Source organism: Phyllobates terribilis, unplaced genomic scaffold, assembly GCF_046119375.1.
Source record: "Phyllobates terribilis strain yellow unplaced genomic scaffold, ASM4611937v1 Scaffold_1__5_contigs__length_1240528914, whole genome shotgun sequence".
NCBI classification, from domain to species: Eukaryota; Metazoa; Chordata; class Amphibia; order Anura; family Dendrobatidae; genus Phyllobates; species Phyllobates terribilis.
In genome coordinates this window covers 1230768711-1230779251 of record NW_027362761.1, presented here as the reverse complement: position 1 = coordinate 1230779251, position 10541 = coordinate 1230768711, and the positions used below count along the sequence as shown (strand labels likewise).

General features: G+C 62.8%; 1 protein-coding gene across 1 annotated transcript in view; it reads right to left on the bottom strand.

The window, feature by feature from the left end:
* Window positions 1-1076: 1076 nt before the first annotated feature.
* Window positions 1077-10541, bottom strand: part of AUP1 (AUP1 lipid droplet regulating VLDL assembly factor) — a 10602-nt gene continuing 1137 nt past the window's right edge. Inside the window, exons 2-7 of the mRNA XM_073668282.1 lie at window positions 6552-6625; window positions 6262-6328; window positions 5994-6186; window positions 1749-1867; window positions 1445-1533; window positions 1077-1323 (exon numbers count right to left, since the gene is read on the bottom strand). Of these exons, the coding sequence (XP_073524383.1) occupies window positions 1269-1323; window positions 1445-1533; window positions 1749-1867; window positions 5994-6186; window positions 6262-6328; window positions 6552-6625 (597 nt within the window). The 3' untranslated portion in view covers window positions 1077-1268. The remainder of the gene's footprint in view (window positions 1324-1444; window positions 1534-1748; window positions 1868-5993; window positions 6187-6261; window positions 6329-6551; window positions 6626-10541) is intronic.

Sequence of the window (10541 nt, the reverse complement as noted above, 5' to 3'; positions counted from 1 at the left end):
CCAGCGGAAGGGTGAGACTGTGCAATGTTGTACCATCTTGGGTAGTTGCTGGGACTGTTCTATGTGTTATTGTCTGTTTATTGCACCACCAAAGTATTGCCACGCTGTTTTACCCGCACCCTGTTGTCGGAGTAGCGTTAAGCCCACAGAAGACCCCGGGTCTTCACAGCTCAATGTGAGGAGACAGGAGAAGCTGGAAAGTAGCTGGCCCATGGTGAGGAGACCAAAGACGCTGGAGCAATGTTTCTCAACTCCTGTCCTAAAGACTCGCCAACAGGTCATGTTTTCTGGATTTCCTTTATATTGCCCAGGTGATAATTCCATCACTTGTGCAATGTGAATGGAAATCGTGAAAACGTGATCGGTTGGTGGGTCTTTAGGACAGGAGTTGAGAAACACTGTACTGGAGTGTAAATGGCCCAGCGCAGGGAGACCGGAGACGCTGGGAGGGCAGGCGGCCCAGCGCGGGGAGACCGGAGACGCTGGGAGGGCAGGCGGCCCAGCGCGGGGAGACCGGAGACGCTGGGAGGGCAGGCGGCCCAGCGCGGGGAGACCGGAGACGCTGGGAGGGCAGGCGGCCCAGCGCGGGGAGACCGGAGACGCTGGGAGGGCAGGCGGCCCAGCGCGGGGAGACCGGAGACGCTGGGAGGGCAGGCGGCCCAGCGCGGGGAGACCGGAGACGCTGGGAGGGCAGGCGGCCCAGCGCGGGGAGACCGGAGACGCTGGGAGGGCAGGCGGCCCAGCGCGGGGAGACCGGAGACGCTGGGAGGGCAGGCGGCCCAGCGCGGGGAGACCGGAGACGCTGGGAGGGCAGGCGGCCCAGCGCGGGGAGACCGGAGACGCTGGGAGGGCAGGCGGCCCAGCGCGGGGAGACCGGAGACGCTGGGAGGGCAGGCGGCCCAGCGCGGGGAGACCGGAGACGCTGGGAGGGCAGGCGGCCCAGCGCGGGGAGACCGGAGACACTGGAGAGCAGAGTGGAGAAGCTGACTATGACAGCTTACACTTTACAGTAGAGTGAAGACCCCCGCTGATCATAAGAGCTTACAGTGGGGTGATGCGGAGTCACTCCCCACATGGCACAATCATAATTACATTTTATTTCTTAAAAAATATCCTGCGTATTATGTACAGTGACGACCCCCGAGCACAACCCTCATCATCAGTAACCAGTTGCAGAGGAGCAGCTGCCGGCGTCCATATAGCCGCCCAGGAGATGCCGCCCCCCTCGGCCCCGTGCGATGGTCCCGTCCTCCTCTCCCATGTTTCCATCATTCGCTCTTCTCCTTCGCTGCAGCGACTCCTCCAAACTTCTCCAGATATTTCCTGCAAGAGAGATGGATGCAGCCATGAAAAGCAAAGCCCCTGGCAGGGAGAGTTACCCCCCTTCACCCAACAGTAAGAGACCCCCGGCAGTCAGAGTCCCCCCAGCAGCGAGGTCACCCACCTGCGGGCACAGTCGTACAGCGCCTCCTTCCGCTCCTGTAATGAGAGGTGTCTGTCCTCCGGTCTACGAGCAAAACCCCGCGGTGTCGGCTGAGAAGAAGAATCGTCCAGTGAGTAAGGAAGCACCAGAATAACACCACAAAGTCCATCCCTGTGCGCCGCCAGACCCCTACACCAGTCCCCTCGCGGCGCCAGACCCCTACACCAGTCCCCTCGCGGCGCCAGGCCACTACACCTTGACAAGGACACACCGCATGGCCCATCCCTTATGTCACCTGACCACCTCCTATGAGGGGCAGCGTTACCTTGGAGCCTGCCGTCCCCCTCGCCGTCTCGCTTCCTGGGTGCGATTCCTCCTCAGGCAGATACGGGACTCGTCCTTCTATCAGGTTTGTGATCGTGGCGTCTACACATCCGGTCTGAGCTGAGGACGGCAGAAAACGCAAATCACCACCATGTACCAGAACAGCAGATCTACTACAAGGAAGGCTATAATCTCCGCCCCCTCCCCGCCGCCACACGATCCACTATCCCCGCCCCCTCCCCGCCGCCACACGATCCACTATCCCCGCCCCCTCACGATCCACTATCTCCGCCCCCTCCCCGCCGCCACACGATCCACTATCCCCGCCCCCTCCCCGCCACCACACGATCCATTATCTCCGCCCCCTCCCCGCCACCACACGATCCATTATCTCCGCCCCCTCCCCGCCACCACACGATCCATTATCTCCGCCCCTTCCCCGCCACCACACGATCCACTATCCCTGCCGCCACACGATCCACTATCCCCGCCCCCTCCCCGTCACACGATCCACTATCCCCGCCCCTTCCCCGCCACCACACGATCCATTATCTCCACCCCCTCCCCGCCACCACACGATCCATTATCTCCTCCCCGCCACCACACGATCCATTATCTCCGCCCCCTCCCCGCCACCACACGATCCATTATCTCCGCCCCCTCCCCGCCACCACACGATCCATTATCTCCGCCCCCTCCCCGCCACCACACGATCCATTATCTCCGCCCCCTCCCCGCCGCCACACGATCCACTATCCCCGCCGCCACACGATCCACTATCCCCGCCCCCTCCCCGCCGCCACACGATCCATTATCTCCGCCCCCTCCCCGCCACCACACGATCCATTATCTCCGCCCCTTCCCCGCCACCACACGATCCACTATCCCCGCCCCCTCCCCGCCACCACACGATCCATTATCTCCGCCCCCTCCCCGCCACCACACGATCCATTATCTCCGCCCCCTCCCCGCCACCACACGATCCATTATCTCCGCCCCTTCCCCGCCACCACACGATCCACTATCCCCGCCCCCTCCCCGTCACACGATCCACTATCCCCGCCCCTTCCCCGCCACCACACGATCCATTATCTCCACCCCCTCCCCGCCACCACACGATCCATTATCTCCTCCCCGCCACCACACGATCCATTATCTCCGCCCCCTCCCCGCCACCACACGATCCATTATCTCCGCCCCCTCCCCGCCACCACACGATCCATTATCTCCGCCCCCTCCCCGCCACCACACGATCCATTATCTCCGCCCCCTCCCCGCCACCACACGATCCATTATCTCCGCCCCCTCCCCGCCACCACACGATCCATTATCTCCGCCCCTTCCCCGCCACCACACGATCCATTATCTCCGCCCCCTCCCCGCCGCCACACGATCCACTATCCCCGCCGCCACACGATCCACTATCCCCGCCCCCTCCCCGCCGCCACACGATCCATTATCTCCGCCCCCTCCCCGCCACCACACGATCCATTATCTCCGCCCCTTCCCCGCCACCACACGATCCACTATCCCTGCCGCCACACGATCCACTATCCCCGCCCCCTCCCCGTCACACGATCCACTATCCCCGCCCCTTCCCCGCCACCACACGATCCATTATCTCCACCCCCTCCCCGCCACCACACGATCCATTATCTCCTCCCCGCCACCACACGATCCATTATCTCCGCCCCCTCCCCGCCACCACACGATCCATTATCTCCGCCCCCTCCCCGCCACCACACGATCCATTATCTCCGCCCCCTCCCCGCCACCACACGATCCATTATCTCCGCCCCCTCCCCGCCACCACACGATCCATTATCTCCGCCCCCTCCCCGCCACCACACGATCCATTATCTCCGCCCCTTCCCCGCCACCACACGATCCATTATCTCCGCCCCCTCCCCGCCGCCACACGATCCACTATCCCCGCCGCCACACGATCCACTATCCCCGCCCCCTCCCCGCCGCCACACGATCCATTATCTCCGCCCCCTCCCCGCCACCACACGATCCATTATCTCCGCCCCTTCCCCGCCACCACACGATCCACTATCCCCGCCCCCTCCCCGCCACCACACGATCCATTATCTCCGCCCCCTCCCCGCCACCACACGATCCATTATCTCCGCCCCCTCCCCGCCACCACACGATCCATTATCTCCGCCCCTTCCCCGCCACCACACGATCCACTATCCCCGCCCCCTCCCCGTCACACGATCCACTATCCCCGCCCCTTCCCCGCCACCACACGATCCATTATCTCCACCCCCTCCCCGCCACCACACGATCCATTATCTCCTCCCCGCCACCACACGATCCATTATCTCCGCCCCCTCCCCGCCACCACACGATCCATTATCTCCGCCCCCTCCCCGCCACCACACGATCCATTATCTCCGCCCCCTCCCCGCCACCACACGATCCATTATCTCCGCCCCCTCCCCGCCACCACACGATCCATTATCTCCGCCCCCTCCCCGCCACCACACGATCCATTATCTCCGCCCCTTCCCCGCCACCACACGATCCATTATCTCCGCCCCCTCCCCGCCGCCACACGATCCACTATCCCCGCCGCCACACGATCCACTATCCCCGCCCCCTCCCCGCCGCCACACGATCCATTATCTCCGCCCCCTCCCCGCCACCACACGATCCATTATCTCCGCCCCTTCCCCGCCACCACACGATCCACTATCCCTGCCGCCACACGATCCACTATCCCCGCCCCCTCCCCGCCACACGATCCACTATCCCCGCCCCCTCCCCGCCGCCACACGATCCATTATCTCCGCCCCCTCCCCGCCGCCACACGATCCATTATCTCCGCCCCCTCCCCGCCACCACACGATCCATTATCTCCGCCCCTTCCCCGCCACCACACGATCCATTATCTCCGCCCCTTCCCCGCCACCACACGATCCATTATCTCCGCCCCTTCCCCGCCACCACACGATCCATTATCTCCGCCCCTTCCCCGCCACCACACGATCCATTATCTCCGCCCCCTCCCCGCCACCACACGATCCATTATCTCCGCCCCCCTCCCCGCCACCACACGATCCATTATCTCCGCCCCCCTCCCCGCCACCACACGATCCATTATCTCCGCCCCCCTCCCCGCCACCACACGATCCATTATCTCCGCCCCCCTCCCCGCCACCACACGATCCATTATCTCCGCCCCCCTCCCCGCCACCACACGATCCATTATCTCCGCCCCCCTCCCCGCCACCACACGATCCATTATCTCCGCCCTCCTCCCCGCCACCACACGATCCATTATCTCCGCCCCCCTCCCCGCCACCACACGATCCATTATCTCCGCCCCCCTCCCCGCCACCACACGATCCATTATCTCCGCCCCCCTCCCCGCCACCACACGATCCATTATCTCCGCCCCCCTCCCCGCCACCACACGATCCATTATCTCCGCCCCCCTCCCCGCCACCACACGATCCATTATCTCCGCCCCCCTCCCCGCCACCACACGATCCATTATCTCCGCCCCCCTCCCCGCCACCACACGATCCATTATCTCCGCCCCCCTCCCCGCCACCACACGATCCATTATCTCCGCCCCCCTCCCCGCCACCACACGATCCATTATCTCCGCCCCCCTCCCCGCCACCACACGATCCATTATCTCCGCCCCTTCCCCGCCACCACACGATCCATCATCTCCGCCCCTTCCCCGCCACCACACGATCCATTATCTCCGCCCCCTCCCCGCCACCACACGATCCATTATCTCCGCCCCCTCCCCGCCACCACACGATCCATTATCTCCGCCCCCTCCCCGCCACCACACGATCCATTATCTCCGCCCCCTCCCCGCCACCACACGATCCATTATCTCCGCCCCCTCCCCGCCACCACACGATCCATTATCTCCGCCCCTTCCCCGCCACCACACGATCCATTATCTCCGCCCCCTCCCCGCGATCACACGATCCATTATCTCCGCCCCCTCCCTGCGATCACACGATCCATTATCTCTGCCCCCTCCCTGCGATCACATGATCCATTATCTCCGCCCCCTCCCTGCGATCACATGATCCATTATCTCCGCCCCCTCCCCGCCACCACACGATCCATTATCTCCGCCCCCTCCCTGCGATCACATGATCCATTATCTCCGCCCCCTCCCTGCGATCACACGATCCATTATCTCCTGCCCCTCTGATCACATGACCTGCGGACACCCCATCCCCCACATTACTTATCCCGGGACCCTTACCCAGGTCCTGCTGGATGACGGAGAGCGGCACTTGGGGTAACACTTCCTTCACACGCTGTGCCATGTGACTTGTGGCTGGAGGCGCGGTGGGCGCGCTCTGGGGGGTTTCTCTCCTCTTCCTCCTTTTCACGTGTTCTGTGCTATCAGCAGCTGTGTGTTTTGTGCCCCGGACCCCCAGTGTCAGCGCCAGGAGCTGTGAGGAGAAGGCTGGTGATGGGGGGGGCGGAGACAGCAGGCGCCATTGTCACAGCCCCTCCCCCTCCCCTACCTTCTGTACGCGGGAAGCAAAGTCATCATCAGACTCTCTGGGCGAGCGGCAGACCGGCGGCAGCCATCTGTAATCAGAGCGGGGGATGGGACTTGTGACTCCTGCATGTAGCCTCCCTGCAAGGCCTCGCCCCCATCACCCACATGTGGGAGGAGCAACCAGAGATCAAGACCCTACAGTGAACATCCCCCATATGGATCACTAGAACGATACGCCCTGAAAAGTGGGCGAAGATCATCAAGCTGCAGATCAGCCCCGCACACCCGCAACATAGAAAGAGCGCCCCCTACCTAATACGATAGACAGAGTACGGGGAGAAGAGAGTCCAGAACAGCTCCACGTACCAGGGCGAGCCGGCCACCGCCTGCAAGAAAGGGAGAGGTCACTGACCGGGGGGGAAGGAGAGACGGGAGGGTGGGGAGAAGGTGAGGCGAGAGTAAAGAGGGACACAAGGATAAAAAGAAGACAGGGTGGGGAGAGGGTAAAAAGGACAGGGGGTTGGGTAGAAAGACGAGGAGAGGGATGAGGTTAAGGAGGGGGCAAAGAAAAGGGCGAGAAGGGGGCAAAGAGAATGCAAGGGCAGAGAGGACAGAGGGTGGGGAACGGGACAAGGAGAGCTCAAAGAGAAGGCAAGGGCAGAGAGGACAGAGGGTGGGGAGCGGGACAAGGAGAGGGCAAAGAGAAGGCAGGGGCAGAGAGGACAGAGGGACAAGGAGAGGGCAAGGAGCATGCAAGGGCAGAGAGGACAGAGGGTGGGGAGCGGGACAAGGAGAGGGCAAAGAGAAGGCAAGGGCAGAGAGGACAGAGGGTGGGGGGAGAGGGACAAGGAGAGGGTAAAGAGAAGGCAAGGGCAGAGAGGACAGAGGGTGGGGAGAGGGACAAGGAGAAAGCAAAGAGAAGGTAAGGGCAGAGAGGACAGAGGGTTGGGAGAGGGACAAGGAGAGGGCAGAGAGAAGGCAAGGGCAGAGAGGACAGAGGGTTGGGAGAGGGACAAGGAGAAGGCAAGGGCAGAGAGGACAGAGGGTGGAAAGCAGGACAAGGAGAGGGCAAGGGCAGAGAGGACAGAGGGTGGGGAGAGGGACAAGGAGAAGGCAAGGGCAGAGAGGACAGAGGGTGGAGAGCGGGACAAGGAGAGGGCAAAGGCAGAGAGGACAGAGGGTGGAGAGCGGGACAAGGAGAGGGCAAGGGCAGAGAGGACAGAGGGTGGGGAGAGGGACAAGGAGAAGGCAAGGGCAGAGAAGACAGAGGGTGGAGAGCGGGACAAGGAGAGGGCAAGGGCAGAGAGGACAGAGGGTGGGGAGAGGGACATGGAGAGGGCAAGGAGAAGGCAAGGGCAGAGAGGACAGAGGGTGGGGAGAGGGACAAGGAGAGGGCAAGAAGAAGGCAAGGGCAGAGAGGACAGAGGGTGGGGAGTGGGACAAGGAGAGCGCAAAGAGAAGGCAAGGGCAGAGAGGACAGAGGGTGGGGAGCGGGACAAGGAGAGGGCAAAGAGAAGGCAAGGGCAGAGAGGACAGAGGGTTGGGAGAGGGATAAGGAGAAGGCAAGGGCAGAGAGGACAGAGGGTGGGGAGAGGGAAAAGGAGAGGGCAAGGAGAAGGCAAGGGCAGAGAGGACAGAGGGTGGGGAGCGGGACAAGGAGAGGGCAAAGAGAAGGCAAGGGCAGAGAGGACAGAGGGTGGAGAGAGGGACAAGGAGAGGGCAAGGAGAAGGCAAGGGCAGAGAGGACAGAGGGTGGGGAGCGGGACAAGAAGAGGGCAAGGGCAGAGAGGACAGAGGGTGGGGAGCGTGACAAGAAGAGGGCAAGGGCAGAGAGGACAGAGGGTGGGGAGCGGGACAAGGAGAGGGCAAGGGCAGAGAGAACAGAGGGTGGGGAGAGGGACAAGAAGAGGGCAAGGGCAGAGAGGACAGAGGGTGGGGAGCGGGACAAGAAGATGGCAAGGGCAGAGAGACAGAGGGTGGGGAGCGGGACAAGAAGATGGCAAGGGCAGAGAGGACAGAGGGTGGGGAGCGGGACAAGGAGAGGGCAAGGAGAAGGCAAAGGCAGAGAGGAAAGAGGGTGGGGAGCGGGGCAAGGAGAAGACAAGGGCAGAGAGGACAGAGGGTGGGGAGAGGGACAAGGAGAGGGCAAGGAGAAGGCAAGGGCAGAGAGGACAGAGGGTGGGGAGCGGGACAAGAAGAGGGCAAGGGCAGAGAGGACAGAGGGTGGGGAGCGGGACAAGAAGAGGGCAAGGGCAGAGAGGACAGAGGGTGGGGAGCGGGACAAGAAGAGGGCAAGGGCAGAGAGGACAGAGGGTGGGGAGCGGGACAAGAAGAGGGCAAGGGCAGAGAGGACAGAGGGTGGGGAGCGAGGCAAGGAGAAGGCAAGGGCAGAGAGGACAGAGGGTGGGGAGAGGGACAAGGAGAAGGCAAGGGCAGAGAGGACAGAGGGTGGGGAGCGGGACAAGGAGAGGGCAAAGAGAAGGCAAGGGCAGAGAGGACAGAGGGTGGGGAGCAGGACAAGGAGAGGGCAAAGAGAAGGCAAGGGCAGAGAGGACAGAGGGTGGGGAGAGTGACAAGAAGAGGGCAAAGAAGGCAAGGGCAGAGAGGACAGAGGGTGGGGAGAGGGACAAGGAGAAGGCAAGGGCAGAGAGGACAGAGGTTGGGGAGCAGGACAAGGAGAGGGCAAAGAAGGCAAGGGCAGAGAGGACCGAGGGTGGGGAGCGGGACAAGGAGAGGGCAAGGGCAGAGAGGACAGAGGGTAGGGAGAGGGACAAGGAGAGGGCAAGGAGAAGGCAAGGACAGAGAGGACAGAGGGTGGGGAGCAGGACAAGAAGAGGGCAAGGGCAGAGAGGACAGAGGGTGGAGAGAGGGACAAGGAGAGGGCAAGGGCAGAGAGGACAGAGGGTGGAGAGAGGGACAAGGAGAGGGCAAAGAGAAGGCAAGGACAGAGAGGACAGAGGGTGGGGAGCGAGACAAGGAGAGGGCAAAGAGAAGGCAAGGGCAGAGAGGACAGAGGGTGGGGAGCGGGACAAGGGGAGGGCAAAGAAGGCAAGGGCAGAGAGGACAGAGGGTGGGGAGCGAGACAGGGAGAGGGCAAAGAGAAGGCAAGGGCAGAGAGGACAGAGGGTGGGGAGCGGGACAAGGAGAGGGCAAAGAGTAGGCAAGGGAAGAGAGGACAGAAGGTGGGGAGCGGGACAAGGAGAGGGCAAAGAGAAGGCAAGGGCAGAGAGGACAGAGGGTGGGGAGAGGGACAAGGAGAAAGGCAAAGAGAAGGCAAGGGCAGAGAGGACAGAGGGTGGGGAGAGGAACAAGAAGGTGAGGAGAAGGCAAGGGCAGAGAGGACAGAGGGTGGGGAGCGGGACAAGGAGAGGGCAAAGAGAAGGCAAGGGCAGAGAGGACAGAGGGTGGGGAGCGGGACAAGGAGAGGGCAAAGAGAAGGCAAGGGCAGAGAGGACAGAGGGTGGGGAGCGGGACAAGGAGAGAGCAAAGAGAAGGCAAGGGCAGAGAGGACAGAGGGTGGGGAGCGGGACAAGGAGAGGGCAAAGAGAAGGCAAGGGCAGAGAGGACAGAGGGTGGGGAGCGGGACAAGGAGAGGGCAAAGAGAAGGCAAGGGCAGAGAGGACAGAGGGTGGGGAGCGGGACAAGGAGAGGGAAAAGAGAAGGCAAGGGCAGAGAGGACAGAGGGTGGGGAGCGGGACAAGGAGAGAGCAAAGAGAAGGCAAGAGCAGAGAGGACAGAGGGTGGGGAGTGGGACAAGGAGAGGGCAAAGAGAAGGCAAGGGCAGAGAGGACAGAGGGTGGGGAGCGGGACAAGGAGAGGGCAAAGAGAAGGCAAGGGCAGAGAGGACAGAGGGTGGGGAGCGGGACAAGGAGAGGGCAAGGGCAGAGAGGACAGAGGGTGGGGAGCGGGACAAGGAGGGGGCAAAGAGAAGGCAAGGGCAGAGAGGACAGAGGGTGGGGAGCGGGACAAGGAGAGGTCAAAGAAAAGGCAAGGGCAGAGAGGACAGAGGGACAAGGAGAAGGCAAAGAGAAGGCAAGGGCAGAGAGGACAGAGGGTTGGGAGAGGGACAAGGAAAGGGCAAAGAGAAGGCAAGGGCAGAGAGGACAGAGGGTCGGGAGCGGGACAAGAAGAGGGCAAAGAGATGGCAAGGGCAGAGAGGACAGAGGGTGGGGAGAGGGACAAGGAGAGGGCAAAGTGAAGGCAAGGGCAGAGAGGACAGAGGGTGGGCAGAGAGGACAGAGGGTGGGGAGAGGGACAAGGAGAGGGCAAGGGCAGAGAGGACAGAGGGTGGAGAGCGGGACA